The sequence below is a fragment of the Tubulanus polymorphus genome, chromosome 5, assembly GCF_964204645.1.
Source record: "Tubulanus polymorphus chromosome 5, tnTubPoly1.2, whole genome shotgun sequence".
Lineage (NCBI taxonomy): Eukaryota > Metazoa > Nemertea > Palaeonemertea > Tubulaniformes > Tubulanidae > Tubulanus > Tubulanus polymorphus.
In genome coordinates this window covers 5,992,606-6,009,970 of record NC_134029.1, presented here as the reverse complement: position 1 = coordinate 6,009,970, position 17,365 = coordinate 5,992,606, and the positions used below count along the sequence as shown (strand labels likewise).

At 38.4% G+C, this 17,365-nt stretch overlaps 2 protein-coding genes across 3 annotated transcripts in view; one reads left to right on the top strand and one right to left on the bottom strand.

Annotated features, from left to right (window-relative positions):
• Positions 1-5,792, bottom strand: part of LOC141904900 (neuronal acetylcholine receptor subunit alpha-7-like) — a 64,103-nt gene extending 58,311 nt beyond the window's left edge. For both annotated transcript variants that reach the window (XM_074793511.1, XM_074793510.1), the window contains exon 1: positions 5,678-5,792. The gene's annotated coding sequence lies outside the window, so the exon portion shown is untranslated. The remainder of the gene's footprint in view (positions 1-5,677) is intronic.
• Positions 5,793-9,033: 3,241 nt separating this feature from the next.
• LOC141905951 (acyltransferase PGAP2-like) lies at positions 9,034-17,177 on the top strand. The gene is made up of 5 exons (XM_074795077.1): positions 9,034-9,445; positions 10,692-10,956; positions 11,702-11,808; positions 11,995-12,103; positions 14,116-17,177. Exons 1-5 carry the CDS (start codon positions 9,137-9,139, stop codon positions 14,292-14,294), a joined length of 969 nt encoding a protein of 322 aa, XP_074651178.1. The 5' UTR covers positions 9,034-9,136; the 3' UTR covers positions 14,295-17,177.
• Positions 17,178-17,365: the final 188 nt, after the last annotated feature.

Sequence of the window (17,365 nt, the reverse complement as noted above, 5' to 3'; positions counted from 1 at the left end):
GAGTTACAAAAACCGTTGCCATCCATGTTTGGGATACATACTTATAATCATAGATTTTGACAATTCGTATATAGTTTTTCCGTCTAGCAGTAATTTATCCGACGCCATATAGTTGAATCGACTTTAAGAAATTCACACTATAATTCTTGTGTCAATGGTAACCTAGGTTCCTCTGCCGCATATGTTAAAGTTGAAAACTTATTTTAAGTTGGTTTAACTCAACTTAGTGAGCGAAATATTTTTCCTAAAAATCTGAAAAGTGTTGTTCAGTATATCGTAAATTAATCCTTTGAAAAAAAATATGAGTTTACTACGAGTTTTCCACCAATTGGTTTTCATGCGATTAATAAGAATAAAGCTAATAGGTTTGCCGACGCTGGACCGTTGAATAAAACTAATTACGCAACGGCCCCGCGTAGTGAAAGCGAATCTGAAAGAGAATGTTGTTTTTGTTATGTGTAATACCATCAACACCTGGAGTTAAAAATTGTTAACAGCGAAGTTACTCTCTTGGACTAAGAGTATAACGATACTCACTGTCAGTAAGCACTGATGCGCGAGTAAATCAATTCCAACGTCAGAAAAATGCTGCAGTTGCCACCGCATCGGTGCAGCATGAATAACCATTGAGTCAAAGCTGCTCGGGATGAACTGAACAGGTGTCATTTCTGAAGCACGAACAGGCAGGAAAATTCGTTATCAAAATGGCCCTATATAGACGTTGCGTGATACGTGCGTGTGAGTGTGCTTTTTTGTATACGGCTAGTGTGAGATTCGCGTGTTTCGTCTGAAGATTAAATTCATTATAGTACGTCGACGAATATTTTCTCTTTAGTTAATCAATATTCGCAGTAATAAAACTAAATTGCCCCGCAACTATACGACGACAGTGACAGTACCCGCCGGTCCATCCCATCGCGCGAGTCGTGTCTGCGTCTATTGGATTCGACGAGAGAAACCCGATACCGAGATTCATTTCATCTGCATCCTCTTTGAAAGAACGAACAGGAGCGCGGCATCGATTCTTATCATCTTCGGTACACTGCTTCTTGAGCTGCCGATACCCGTTAACCCTTTCAATTCCCCAGATTTTCTTCATAAGAAAAAAAGTGGCTGATGCTTGTTCGACTAGTTTTCGTCTTGTAGCGCATGATTTAAACGGGTATAATCTAAGCACTATAGATTGTTGATTCAGCTAAAAACCACGTGTTTAGGATGTCATATACATATTGTAAATGACAAGTTCCAAATCGTCTACCGTCCCCAAACTCTTATTTCACGGGGGCCTGAGGTAGTGCAGAGTGTATCACTGACAAATCTATTTGAAATAAAACCGCTAAAACCTTGCACTCCGCGTCGTGGCAATTAGATATATTCCTGTCATGTTTCAGGCATTGTTTCTTATCGACTTGTCACTAACCATTACCGCTTCGATGTTGCCGTAATACAACGCAGAAAAGTAGGCAGACAATGTGGACGACACGAAACATCAAAATACTCCGAATCAATAGCGCCGGAAATCTGACGGATATGTATGATTTACAAAAGGATGTGCGTTTACGCCAGATTATTGGAACAAGCGAGCGACAGAGAGAGCGAAGAGAATTTCAGGAAATCTATTTGGAAAATTTGTTAAGTTTTCACGAAAAAATACTTTTTTTTCTGTCTTCAGTTTATCTTAGATTATAGAAAACGTATCACGCGTATCTCGCGTGGAAGCAATCGGAGCAATTGATTTATCAGGCTGTTTATTAGTTTACCCGTCTATCTATTTGTCGTAAGGTTTCACCTTGTGAAAAAAAGGTTTCGTCTAAAGAACGACTTCAAAGGATTCAGCTGACATTGCCGCCCGACATTTACAATAACCGTTGTTTTGTATGAGTTCTGTTGCGCGCGCGCGAGGGAAACAAAATGAAACCGTTACGCCAACCGTCAAGATTCGGAGTGATAGTCCAAAAACCTGATCCAAAAACCCATCATCAAAGACGTGTTGATCGCAGTTCCTGTGATCTGTTATACGTGTGTGATACATAAAACGGAGATTAGAGAGATTAGAGCGAAAAAGTCATGGTTATTTGTTGTTGGCGACATATTGTTCCGGAGATCCGGGCCGATAATTGATCGTATGTTAGTTAATACGAGGCCTGGGAAACTTGTACAAGCTTATTTTCCACCAGAAAATTCGAGACTCGGCCTATAGTTCAGCTCAACTCTGGACCTGACTCTTTAGAATAACGAACACTATGATTTCTTGCCTTGTATAACAATAGTTGTTTTTATTCTGAGCGAACCTGTCATCCCGAATATCGTTCATATACTTTGGTTGAAGCATTGAACCTCGTATACACTGAAATGTGTCATTATTAAGAAGCAAAAACACGCGGGAATTCCTTTTAGAAAATGCGCACCGGCTTATTATGAGTGGGGAAGATATCACGTTGTTTAACCATGGTAACGAACATGATACGCGTTGATCTCATAAAAAGACAACATGAAGATTTCATTTCTACACAATTGCGAACCGTGTAGCATTACTGTTCCGAACAGCCGGTCTCAACTATCGGTTTTCCGCTTGCAGATTACTTTTTTCGCTCATTCGAACAATCGACTCCTCGATGACGTCGAGGATATTAAGTCAAAGGTAAATAACGATGCAGATTTATTGAATACCCAATTGACAGAAAAAGCCACGAAAAAAATATAGGAAACATATGAGCCACGGAGAAACGCATTTGCGTGGCGAAAACCGGACGTCGACGACAAAATTAGTCATTCGTTTCCTGTTATTCGATTCCAGCCTCCAAAATTACTTGATTCGTCATCGAATCCCAAATTATCGATGACCTCGACCTTAAAGCGTATCCGCGTATACTTCCAATCATCAGCGGACTGACCGAGGCTCGAATTTAATTGGATATAATTAAAGACAATTTCCGCGCTGCTGCGTCGGTATTTGCGACCGCGGAATTATCAATGAGACAAGACCTTCACAGCGAATAGGACGGCTCATTGAGTAGAAACTGATCGGTGGGATACGCAAACGGGAGACGCCGCACACGTCGCGCTGCTACAATTTGATAAATTAGAAAATTTAAGTGTCGGTTATACACAGTCGCTGAGATATATGGGACGATATTATAAGCTAGTTCATTTAGCAAATTCGAAAATGCGATAACGCGCAGTAACAGGCAACCGTTTTCTCATTAACCTTAATAATCGACTAAGTCCCGTTGACTCAGCTTTGCTCCAAACAGATTCCGCTTCTTTCTGACAATATTTTCGATGTTCTAGTTCGTTAATACAGTTACATATTTGAGCCGCTTTTTAAAATGTCTTCATTATATCCATCGCACAACCAATTATCATACGAGGCAATACTCTCATCACAGAACCATGATCTGGACGGGTTGAGGCCTAAATTGAGGTCCAAGGCTCGATTCTTTCTACGACTGTTGCCTCGGGGTTCCCCGTCCCCAGAAGAGTCCTTGACACCGTATTTGTTCTGACCATCGTCAATTTTAGGGACAAAAGCACAATTCATATTTTCCCATTGGTGCTGAATAGACAGTAACCCAATTCTTTCGTCAAGGGGTCGAAAAGACTAATGAAATCTTGCTTCATTTACATCAGTGCGGCAGATCTGAAAAAAGGCTTATTGTATGTATATATGCGTCGTTATTTGCTGTCGTGAATTGAAGCAGCATTCGTGTAAATACAGCCAAACAATTTCATCCAGTTTTCATCATCTGTACGTATAGATGGACAGGTTTATTTCTATCGGCGTCTCACGGAGTTTGTTACCGTGGAGTTATCCGTACCCGTGTGTTTATCTACGGTCTGATGAAACCTGCAGATTGTTGTTTACCCGTACGATTGCTGCCTTGTCCGCGCACAAAGACGACAAACGTCGTTAAGTCGTCGAGTAATTCGATTAATGCACACGTGACAACGATCCGACTGTACAGGCATTTGATTAGAACCGTTTCCGCCACTCAAACATATATATCACACATGTCTTTTACCCAGAGCTTTTGTTGCTAGCTTGAAGGTAGCAAGAACGCCTCAGAATTTCCAGCTGATGTAAAATATGGATGTTTTCCGTGATTAGAATGTAAAAAATGGCCGCAGATTCGTTACGGATTTCGTTTGCGGTCAACCTGCTTTTATAATCCCGATGTTGACATTCATCGTGGACGAGTAATTCATCAAAGTGTGATAAAGTGTGTTGAAAGATTTATCCGCAAAAAGATGAATGCAATTTGAAGTATATCCTACGCTATCCCTTGCTTCCTCCCACCACCTTCGCATGCCTGTTGAAAATATGAAATCATGGCGCGGTCTCATCAGAGATCTGATTGTGTATGTTCAGCTGCGCGCATTAGGGCAATAGATTTGCTAAGGATCGATGGAGCCGATGACCATGGTTTAATTGACTTGTTATTAAAGACATTAATCTCATGGACGCTTTCGAGCCGACATCATCGTGAAAATGTCTTGGGGATATTATACTCTGTTGCCTTTAACGACCAGTACGAACCATACTCGTGAACGAACTCAGAGCACTCGCTTGGTTGCAATATTTGTCAATATCCACCAGGGGATGGGGGATTAGATAGTAATAGGTATGCTTCCAAAGTTCGATAAACTAGCGTTGCTCACGAGAGAAGTGTCGAAATTTCCCGGGCATTTTAATCTTTTAGGGAGCCGTGAAGTGCAATGCTTCGCTATCCATACCAGTGAATAAGGGGTATGGGGTCTTTCTTTCCACGGTTAATTCGGATGAACTCGAATTGTGTTCAAAAATTTCTGATGACACTTAGAAAATCTAGCGCACTTCGACAATCGCACACTAGCACCGCAATATCGGAAATATGAGTGCAAAAAATGGATTAAATTTTTGCACCCACCTTTTCGAAAATCGAATGATCGATGAAAATGTACACGTGCTTAGTTTTTAATCATATGATTGGAGAATGCTCCGCCATTATGAAAAAAAGTAATAAAAACCTGAAAGCGACGCGCAATCCTAAATAGAGTTATTGAAAGCGTTTCAGTAACAGCTGAAATATTAGTCGAGAATTTATGAGGCAGTTCATATACAATTTCTCGGAAGTAAATTCACTACGAGAAAAAAAGGCGATATGCACACGTTGTTGAAAAGGTGTTAAGGTGCAAATTAGAATTTTCTATACTTTATTCGGCTCAAAATGAAACGAAATTCTTCGAATGTTCTCGGGTAATCTTTGGCGCTCAACGACACACCGCAAAAAAAAATCAAGGAATTCTCGTGAATTATAGCGTGTCTGCGCTGGTTATTGGGAGCCTGAATCCATTTCCTGATAAACGATCGACATAGAGTGGAAAGTTGTGTTCCATTGATTTCAGTCGCATCTTTATCATAGATAGTTCCAACATTAACCCATCTGCTTACTGAAATTCCGAGGACTATTTCATTATTTGATCGGCCAGAATAGATATAAGACATTTTCTCCTCTGAGTGAAAAAGAACGAAAGTTCGTTGCGTTAGCTGAACTTAAACTTTCTATGAAACTATTCGTGATATTTAGGACCCTTAAACCTGTTCTTTGACTTAAACGTTGGAGGTCAGGGAATCGTTCTTTTACTTTAAGTTGATTGTTAAATTGTAAGTTTACTGCGAGCTAAAAAGTTTTCCTACCTTGAAAGATAGAACAAATATCAAACGATCAATTATTCCACTTTTCCAACGGTACTACTACATTTCCTAATGTATTGGTAGGACAGGGGTAACGATAGCCCTAACCAGTGCCGGCCTACTGAGACATACAAATTTGAATACGTTTGCATGCGAACTAGATAATATCGGCAAAGTTTTGTATTATTACTGTGAGAAAACCGAACGATAACAATAGTTAAACATTAAATAAATTATGGCTTCTTTTGAAAACAGCATAAACTCGTCCAATGAATCACGAGGCTCATTTCGCTGGCGTGAATGGCGGAATTGATATATTAATGCATTTCAGTGTAAATATTCAACATTTTAGCCGTATAGGTATATGATAACTGATATAATGTATGCATGCGCTAAACTAATGAATTGAAACTCCAATGAGAATAAGCGTGCCATTAAAATGATATCCTTATGAACTAACGATTCTTGTACCTGAAGCCGATAATGCTAACTTAAAGTATCTGACGAGCAATACAATGAATGAATGAATTTATTTTCATGGTAATATAGATATAAACAGTATAAACAGTATTCTATAAATTTTGACGCAGTGAAGGACCCCGTCAAGCCGATGGCTGTACACTTTGTAGCGGAGGATAGCTCGAGTAGACTGATATTTTCATCATATCAAGGATTATCAATTCTCTGAAACCGGTGAACCAACCATATACTGAATTCAGTGAAAATTCATAAAACATGCACGGTTTGTTAGCGAACCAATGGTAATAAACGTTAAGTAAAAAGTCAAGGATGATTCGAGGATATGGCTGCGTCGTACATGACACTGGTGAAATAAAACGAATCTATATTTCAGTACTGATCCTCTTTGTATAAGCTTGTACAATATATACGTCAAAAGTGACCGACATTCTCACGTATTGACCGTCGCCGTCGTTAACATGGCGCATTCTCGGATTCTAGAAGTGCTCTGTCAACTAAAAAATCGACGGCAAGATGGAGACCGCTGATATCGGCGAGTGGCCTTTGGCAGTCAAGTTGAGTTGAGAATACTAATGTCCTCTACTACTCTCGAAGAACATCACTGCGAAATTTAAGACGGCGTAGCGATCGTTAAGCGTTTTATCTATGGAATCCAATAAAGCCAATATCTGCACTTAAATTCCATCATACTATTATGGGTGACCTTGACATTTTAGTAGAAGGAAGTAGACGCCTTTTCAGTAAACAGAAGCATTCTTAAGTTCAAATAGAACTCCGGAAGAAACTATACCAGAGAGGAGAAGATGAAAATAATACCTTGTTTATCCAATTCTGCGCTACATTATTTCATATCATAGCAGTTTCAATTACCTCTTTCCAGGTTTTGTATATGTAATTCCTAGTCTAAACGATTTATATCTCCAGGCAGATTTTTACTGGTCATATTATCCTTAATCTAATAATTACATGCTCGCAGTGATTCACACTTCGTTTAAGCCCAAAGAATGTTTGATATTTATTTCAGGAACTCATTAAGTGGCGAGTCTCTGTTCGGACAATATGTACTTTGACAATCGTAGTTTGAGGTAAACAACCGACCAAAGTGTGATATATAAAGTATTTCTAACCTAGGCGCTATAGCTCACCTATTTCGAAGTGGATTTAGTCTATTTTCATTCGCGCTGCCTAAAGATGGATGGTTGTTGGGGATGTCTAAAAATATGAAAATGGTACGGAAAGTGCCTAGGATTCCAATCAGGCGGGTTATGCCATATTGCTTACCTTGGTATATGCAAAAAGTCTTTTTGACAGAAAAAACTATTTACAAAAGTACTACTATAATCAAATTTATTATTAAGTTTTTTTAGGATAGTTTAGTATATTAGGCTATAGTATTTAGGATAGTAGGTTAGTTTTGATATATAAATGAATAGCGCACCTTTACAGATAGCCATCGTAAAGCCTTACCTTGAGCATTGGACACCGCTTGGTAATATCCTACAGGATGCAATCAACGCCTCTAACTCTATCTACCCCGACTGAATGATTACGAAGATTTTCTGCTTGAAACCCGATAGAAGAATAATATTTCTCGGCGAAACAAGTTCTAGGTGTCTTAGCCCGACATCAGTTCATATCATAACTTCTCAGCGCATTCTAACAAAACACTGCCGTATGAAAACATATATCATCACGTTTTTCATATATTTCTCGAGCGTTTTCCGCACCACTCGATTTGAATCGAAGGAGCTCCTTTAGCCCCATCAGGTCCGATCCTCCATACTTATTATACGACAGATTTTGTGATATGATTACAAAATGTATCTGACCTCCCGATAGGGGTACGTCTGGTGGTAGCTGAAAAATGTGGGTATCCAATCGATGCACGTTAAACACTAAAACAAAATGATGAAAACTCTCGTTTTTAGTTGAATAAGAGGGCGATTTGAATTTCAGTGGTATTTGCATTTTTCAAAATTCATTCAAACATTCCATTTAGACTATTAGTAAGATGGACGTTAAATGTGGTCTCGGTCTCCGAAAAATGTCCAAGTAGTAGTTTTTCCGCATGTTACGATCAGCTTTCAGCCTCAACAGAAAACTGTCGGTGCAATATGTAAATGATGGGCTGCTTATTTTGAAGAACAAACAGGCGTAAGTCGAGTGGCTCCGAGTTTGATCGTCGGGTAAACTTTTTTGTTTCAGTGAAATCGCTAACCGAAATATCGGGCTAATTTGTCTGAAACATAATGTAATCAATTCTTTGAACACTCGAGCTAACTGCGGAAAACTCGATGATGTGACCGGCATGCGAAGGATGGGCCCGTCATTCAATCTCGGCGGGGTTTATATTATGAAATTCAAATAATCAAAAATAAAGCGGCGGATGCAACCCAAAAAACGCGTATTTAATCTTAGAACCTTGGGTTTTGTCGAACGGCATATGATCGACGGTCTCCAAGTCCAAGTTAACTCAACAAGTAGAACTTCAGGACAAAAAAGTGTACCGTTGAGTCTCTGACTCGGAGAATTGACAGATAATGTTACTTTGGAAGTCCCGGGCCTTAAGACCACTTTCCGCAGAGAGGCCGGCAGCAGTGAACCGGCCGAGATGGAACGGTTCCGGCCGGGAGCCGAAGATCAATGCCGGGCTGGGAGCGACTGATGCCATTGCGGCAGTTTAGAGGTTTCCGTTATGTACCTAACCTTACCATGATTCTTTATCACTACACTAGCGCCACACACTGGAGAAGACTGCATGGGACCGAGTTGAAAATATTTTACCAAACACTGAGTACTGCCACCATTACTGGAATTTATCGGAGCCACCCTTCCGACGATACTTTCCACCACCGGAAATACCAACTTGCTATCTTTTCACTTCATCTGGAATAAATTTTCCAGCCCGCTTGCGCTCTAACTGTCGTCAGTTTCGAGACAGCTCTGGTACTGGCCGTTAGTTTGTTCCAGGGGGTAGCAGCAATGACGATGGAGACGAGAAATGGTTATTTATTGCGCCAACGTACGCAACAGGACCACGATGAAAACGGCAAGAATTGCTGCAACTGTCAAAAACGAGTGGTACAACAACAACAAGAAACAGTGGAACCGCATCCGACTACTCTAAACCCTCAACAACAAACAAGTTTGAAAGTAGATTCGCTTCATTTGCGGGTATCGTTTAGATTTTTTGCTATAGCTACCACGTGTCTACCCTTACTGTCGATGTTCTTCTGTTTCGTTACGTCGATGATCTTCCAATTCGATCAAGTCAATCACACATTCTGTAAAGTAAGTACGAACCGAGAGAATTAAGTTTTTATGCAAAAATTAGAAGTGGATATTTTGGCGATATGGTATTATTTCAGTAAAGGCTATTTTGCCGACATCTTTATATTGTATGATATACTAATTTTTTGATTTGGTATAGAGTCTAAAGGGTCCAGTTGGGTAGGTTTATGGTTTGTTTTACAGCTAGGGTAGGGTAAGCGTAAGGTTGAATGCTTTTATGTAGTTAAAACAACTCAAACGTATTCAATAAACCGCAGTGGTCTTAGTGGTAAGACGCTACACTAGCTGTCATGCTAGCCTGTGTTCTGATTTTCAAAGTTTGTTTGTTGGGAAAAGTTGTTAATATTTTGCCCAGCTCTTTAAGTTGAAAGGAGGCGCCACATTTTACGCTTTAGCCTGCACATTTGTAGATTAAGTTCAGCCTTGCGAATATTCTATTTTTGGACAGGTAAATTCGTTTAATTTATTGTGAAAATGTCCTAGAATTTGTGTCCAGAAGCTGCTGCAGTGATCAAGATTTGTTAGATAAGTAACATCCAGGGACTCATAAATCTGTTATTTAGGCCTAGATATAAATTTCGGGCAACAAATTTTGGATTTTCACCATCATTACAAAAAAGACGCAGTGAGTTTTCAGACTAGTGCTTTAAAAATTACTTTTATTACTATTATTAGGATGTTCGATTCTCATAAGGTACAGGCTGTGGTTGGGATTTTGGTCCGGCCCAACCGAAAATTTGGACCGGACCCAAGCCAAATTTCAGCACTGGATAACCGAACACTGCAACTGTTTACGAAAATGACTCACTTCGCTTTGAATGAGTGCTTTACATATGAACATACTCTTTAATTACGCATGGGCCGAAATTTGACTGTGATCACGGCTATTATTGTATATTTGCCTAGTGAATTACGTATATCCCGGACACCTTTTCTGACAAAGCCAATCAGACATACCGGTAATTAGGCATAGGGCCTATGCCATTTTTGCATCGATTAAAAATTAGTATTCACATTTTTACGACCCCAGTTTTGTAATTGATTATAATTCCAAAATCAATTTTTTAAACATTAGCCAAATTACAATAATGATGATGAAAATAAAATGATTTTGGAAATTATTTAATTAATTGAACAAATTAATTGAAATCGATCTGATCGTTAAACTTTAAGGCTGATATTGATAGAAATTTAATGTTTTCGAAAACTCTAGACAAAATCCTACAATTTCGATTATATTTCACAGGTTCAAAATTTCATACCTTCGATCAGCGCCATTACGGGTATCGCGCCGCAACGGTACGTTTGGCGCGTGTGTATCGGTCTACATTCCACTCCGCGATTCCTCGTGGCATTCATGTACTGGAATTACTTCCTCACTCAGATGCGTCACGTCGCCCCGGAACATCGAAGCATATTCAAAGTGTTGTTACGCATTACGTTTTGGTTGAACGTCACCGAGAATGCTTGTCTAATCGGCGTTACTTACGTGTCAAACGTTGAAAATTATCGTAAGTATCTCCGTCTAGGTCGGCCATGTATTCCGTTCATTAAAAACCGATTACTGACTGATAATAAGTACCACTGGTCTAGCAGTGTTCTCCATATGCTGGAATTTGTTGCATTCTGTTTTAAGTGTATGACATCCTGGCTGCTGAAGTAGCAAGGCTTGATCCCCCCCCCCCAAAAAGCAGAAAATTAAGTAAATTTTGCAGTAATCCTTTATTTTTCACATTCTCAATATAACCTACCCGATGTTTCAAATTAGCATTGATAGAATATTGACATCCCCACTCTGGTAGGGACAGAAGATATTATGTAAGGGTGGATGGGAAAATATATAAGATTTTCAAATGGGTGGATGTAAAGATGAAAAAACCTGCTGTGGAGAACACTGTGCTGATATCAATCAATTAAACTCCCACGTAACCCGCCCAGCTACTCCTCACTGTCGCCTGTTATCAAGCTACTTTTTAGGATAAAAAAAAGGCATTGGTGGCACAAAATGTAACCCCCCACAATAGCTGAATTGTTAGTCTTGTTCTGCTTGAAGTTAGGAAGCTTTGTGCCGTTGTACTCTGTTAGGACACTAACGTGCGCACATGAACCCAATACCCAAACTTTAGATTACTTTGTCTAAAGTCTAGTACCTGTATCTTGTTTGGTTTGATTTTTTCTCTCCTGAATATTTTTACTGGTACCTCGCTAAAACTGTCCCCTGAAACGCCTGTATGTCACGTTGAATTTTTGTTACAGCACTTCATGAAAAGATCTTCATTGTTTTTATGGTGGCGTCCATTGCTTACATGATTCTTCATTCATATCTATTTAAATGGTCATATGGTCCAGATCCGACACCCACGGTAAATATATTTCATTACCCGATTCTCGTGGTCTAGACCCATAACTTTAGAAACTCACTGAAATGCCTCTGAATCCTTTCCTTAGCTTTAGAGTTGAATTTTAGAGCATTCATGTCATTTGTTTTCTGGCGTTATCGATATGAAATGCGCGACGATTAAGATTTATGACCTTCTGCCTAATTTCAGCAATTGAAAAGTCTGAAATTGAAATTGTACATGCTGACTTTAGTATGTATCAGCACAGCTGGATTATTGTATTTTTTCTACAAACATCGAGTTTACTGTGAACCTGGAGGTAAGATTCTTATATAATACGTATTTCTTTTTTAGCTTTCTGCGCTTAATCTTTAATTCAATTCTAAGGGAGAAATAAGAACAACAGTCGAGCCTGCTCAGTCCGAATTGGTTTAATCCAGACTTGCCCTGATCCAGATAGTGGTTGGATTAGATCAGAATTATCAATGGTTCACATGTAGCCAAGTACAAATATAATGAATTCAGCCATATTTCTCATAGATGAAATAACCGGTAATTTCATTTGGTCCCAAATGATTTGAATGATCGCTACGTGGGATATTGTCATGACGTTTTTTAAGTCTTGTCCCCTTCTCATAATAGAAATAACACCATGGGCTTGAATTTGGATAGTTTATTTTCAACTTCTAATTTTACGATTCCGACTTTGAAACCGTTTGTTTTAACAAATATTTTGCTTATATACAATGGAAATAGTACTGCTGACATGTTTGCGATACTGATATTATTACTTTTGAAGTAATAATATCAGTAACAAATTACCTAAAATCTAATTAATGGGATCAACTCAATTGGTGATTAATCGAAGATGGAATTAGATTAAGCACTATACAACATATATCGGCGAGCTACTTTATTACACACACTTTCGGGATAAAAATCTGAATTAAAACAAAGAAACGTACTACATGATGAAATACTTACAGTAACCCTAGCTTTGAGTTTAGAATAGTAGACAGTTCGAAGCTTTGAAGACAAAGACACAAGACAGTTTTCATCCGGAAATGTGAAATGTTAAAAGCTATTTTTAACTCGGGCATAGCGAAAGTGGTATCTTTGTCAAACGGCTAAATCACTTCAAGAATCTTGAACGGGCGTATGGATGAATTTTTGATACACGCGCGGAAACATATCGGGAGAGTTTTCACAATACATGTGTGTATTTGATGTCAAATTTTCATGCATCATTCACCAGTCTGAAAACCGCACGGCTGTATGTGCAGAAGTACTCGTAAACATTTTATTGGTGAAAAGCTCTGTGGAGTTTCATGTATGAATAATTGAATTTCGTTACGATATTTGGTCATGTTTGAAGCACACAGATAATTATCGTTGTAAAACGTTATATTAGGCTTATTACATGAAGAAGTGCCGTGTTGACTGTATTATTACACTTTATCTATGCGGTGTTGTTTTAATTGTAGATATTTCGTAATATTTTTCATCAATGATTAGGCTCCATAGCCGATTGAATAACTTAAGACCATTTGTAAGATTTCAAATTTACTCTAAGTCACAACTCTAGGGTTCCACAGTCACGACTTATGTCTGAAATCTTAAGACTAGTTTTAAGTTGTTAGATTTGGATATATTACCGCAAGACTGGTCTTCAATCTGAGCAGCCTGGGCGAACTTCGGTTTTCGGTAGTTGGTCGACTGGCGGTCGGAACTAATCTTGGTACTAAGTCTGATCTACAGTGAACCAGGCTCAGTTGCTATTGAAAGTGGTTTGCTATTTCCAGACTATAGTTCCGACTTGCGAACATTTTGTTTCACTTAGTTCGCAAGAAGTCTGATAAGTTCACCCAGTGCCAGCTGTCCCTCAGTACTATTAATTTCGGGGGGGCTAGTTGCTCAACAGTTCGTTTACATTGACTGATGCATAAATGCCATGTAGAATCCACCATCTACAATTGAATTTGCACTGCGACCAACTCTTCCTGATATACAGTATTTGTTACTATGCTATAACGGGAAATGCTGAATTGATTTGTTTGGTGCTTTTAATACAGAAATATGAAACATGTTAAGGGTCGTACTGTTGATTACTGATTAATTGAACACATTTCAATGAAATGATACTGAAAAAAATTCAATGCGTTACTGGTAGCACTTATCAGAGGTTGGCAGCATTGTATTTATAACTTAATAAATCTTTTGAGCAACAGGTCGCTGATATTTCATCATGCGTGATGAAAAATTGTCTCTTCCATGAAAACAAAAGATTGAAAAGATTTTTCCTCAATTTCTGCTCTCTCTCTCTATTTTCAGCGTTCAGTTGGTTTTCGTTCAGCGAGTACGGCATCGCCGCTTTCAGCATCTCGTATCATTTCACCGGATATCTCGAGTTCTCCGGATCGTCGTTCCTACTCGGAACGGTCGCCCCGTCTGCTCCGGTTTCTCCGGCCGCGGTCGATACGAAGGCGCGTTGTGCGGAGAAAAAACTGTAAAATCGTCGTGCAAATGCGGCGATTTCGTCTTCGAATCGCGTCGTTCCGTATTCTGCGCTACAGAACGCAATCTGTGGTATGACACTCAAATGTTCAAGAGAAATATTGAATATCACCGTAGTATGAAAACATATTTTCGCTGGTGAGCAGCAGCCGGTTCTGGTAGGATACAGTCCGTATCGAAGACAAACGAAAAATTCTTAGTTAGATTTTGATCTCCGCGCGTTAACTCTCTGTTCTCATCATTATTACGTATATGACTATGTTTTCCGGTCCTTTACGTACTTAAACCTACATGTTTTTTTTTTCCTTTTAGTATTATTAGATTGAGCCAGATATGTGCATGTACTTTGAAAAAAACTTATTACTTTCTTCTAGTCACCTACTGGTCTAACGTCTCTTAGGCGATGCTATATCCGGTTGGGGACCATTCATTTATTACGTACGCATGAAATTTGAATTTTTCAACCCCTCGTCTGCAAATCGGCCAGTTTTTCATATACCGGTACATTAAGCATTACAGTACACAATTACACTTACTTCTCCCCCTCTTATGCTTACGTGATATATGAATGACCCTTTGCTCGCTTACTATGTTTTGCAACTACAGTAGACTCCCCTTGCCGAGGGGCCACAATCTCAAAAAATGTTTAGAATTTTCCTACTCCATCCAATTTATGCTATGCTCTGCTTGCTCCTGAAGAGAATTTATCGATCCTGCGCAATCCGAGGCAATGGGAGTCTGTAGTCTCAATCTCGAGACGTATTTCTCAAAAAGTTCAATTTTTTATTTCAAGTGGCCGATTGGAAAGTTAGGTTTCAAAGTTAGATACGTATTAGTTTCCTGCCCCGCTATTCTGTCCCAGTTCCACATTTGTGAGTGAAGTTCTTACAACTGTGACACCTGTGATATCTCTTTAGTTAACGGCTGTTATTTAGTCGAAACTTTACTCTCTGACTATTTATCAGGGTACACATTTCTTTCTTATAAATTTGTGAATGTTGTTTTATTGTAAGTTATGTTTAATATGTTATCATGTAAAATACCTTCAATTTTCAACCTCGTTGAATGTGGAGAATGCTCTTTTAAAATCATCTCCGCCAATGATTATGTGAGTAGCGTGCAAATTGTAACAAGAATCATTTTGAATTGTAAAATCCACAATCATTATATATAGTATTGAATAACAAGGTCCCTACAGATCAGTCATTCTTGGATATAAGGAGTTTTAAAGGAGAAAATTTGAAATTTCGAGGAATCGTTTGCCTCGCTCCTCTTAAATTGGTACTGTTTATCTCTGTAAACCACTTATTCAGGTAAGCAAATTCCTATCCTTGGAAATTTCCCTAATTCCCTAATTATTTGGAAACTGGGTAATTGGATAAACTCTAATCCTGGTCCTTACTGTACAGATTAAGGTGTAGTCTATTTACTTGCAACTTTTAAGATTTCTAATTGCCTATTTCTCAAAATTTAGGGAGTTTTTGGCATTGTGCTCAAATTGATGGAGTTTAGGCACCTTCAAAAGCATTTTCCATTTAGAAGGAGTTTTTAAGGAATCAAGGAGTCATAGGGACCCTGGATAAGTCCCTTTCATAGCTGTTTGACAACTGACAATTCGTTTGATGTAAATTGTATTTCTGCATGTATTACTCGCTTTATTTTTCCAAAGAGTTAACTGGTTTAGTATGTGACAGTGGTTTATTATGTGACCGTTTTAAAAACAAAATCTCATTTTTCTCATTCAATTTTCTACCTTCACATGAAATAGATACTGTGAAGGATTCACTTTTTTATGCATGTGAATTGTTATAACATTTGTGTGGTAACTATTTTAACCAGCAGTCAGTGAGAAACCCGTGTTCAATGATTATGGTACCGGTATTTGTGACTCATAATATCTTTGTGAAAATTCTTAGTATTGTCGACTGAGGGAACAGTTTTAAAGACCAGGAATAACTCAGTTGAGTTAAACCCTGGGGGTATAGTTAGTATTGCCTCAATCGAACAATGAGTTAACCCCGGGTTGAAGTTAATACTGGTCTATAAAACCGACCCCGCGCGTATTCGTCATTTTCGATACCGATTGGTTTCAAGTTTTCGCAAATCAAAAAGGTTTTTAAAAATCTTTTGAACTCTCCTGTAGTCTGTCTTCAATAATTCATGAATATATTTATGATGTGCAATGTAAAGTATAATAATCGGGGTGTTTTTAAATCATGAGATTTATCCGTCGTTTATAATCTAATTCTAATGAGGTATTATTCTTCGTTTAAGATTACAGAACCTATAACCATAAGGAAAAATTTGATAAGGATTTTCACTGTAGATTCAAATGTCAGTAATAAGTCAAGCTTGGTTTTGACTTGTGAACTGTTAAGTATAAGTGTTTATTAGATGCATGGGCCAATCGGCCTTTTCAGAGTCAAGAAATTTTATTTCCGATCATTTAACCCGATTTAAAGACAAATTCTTATTCAGAACTATGAAATTGATATTACTGATTATGACAATGAAATATTTATTATACATTAAGCACGCAATCAACATTTTACGTAAAAGCACATTTCGCATTTTAATATTGTGTGTATGTACCGGTACGTGAAATTAATTCATTCAATCTGTTGCTGTTTCGGTAACAAATTATTAGTATTAATGTAATAAATAATCTCTTGTTTTTTATTACAAAATTATTCCTTCATTGTGTAGTCCTTTCTATGGAACTCAAAGTGTTTAGCCTAGTTGGATGTTATAATGTGTCACAAAAAATATTTCAACAAACGTTCGAGTTAAACGGTTATTTATCCGAGTTGAACTGATCTGAGTCGGGCGAAGTCTACTGACAGTAGTGATATGCATTTTTGCAAGATCTAAATGAAAAGATGTGCGTCATTTCATGAATAACACTCCAAATCCATTGAGATTTTTGTAGAATCTTCTTCTAAGGGGTATACACTCATGGGTATTTTGCACTTTCTTGCCGTGACTCTCGTCCCTCAATCCACATCCCTACTATACAGAATAAGTTCTCCGATGTCTTGATGATGCCACCTCTGCAATCTCACAACTA

Bases quoted from the DNA above. Each gene is read 5' to 3' on its own strand.
- LOC141905951 (XM_074795077.1), top strand. From the start codon at position 9,137: ATGACGATGGAGACGAGAAATGGTTATTTATTGCGCCAACGTACGCAA. The intron at 11,809-11,994 runs GTAAATATATTT...GCCTAATTTCAG, and splicing joins GTCCAGATCCGACACCCACG to CAATTGAAAAGTCTGAAATT. The intron at 12,104-14,115 runs GTAAGATTCTTA...CTCTATTTTCAG, and splicing joins AGTTTACTGTGAACCTGGAG to CGTTCAGTTGGTTTTCGTTC.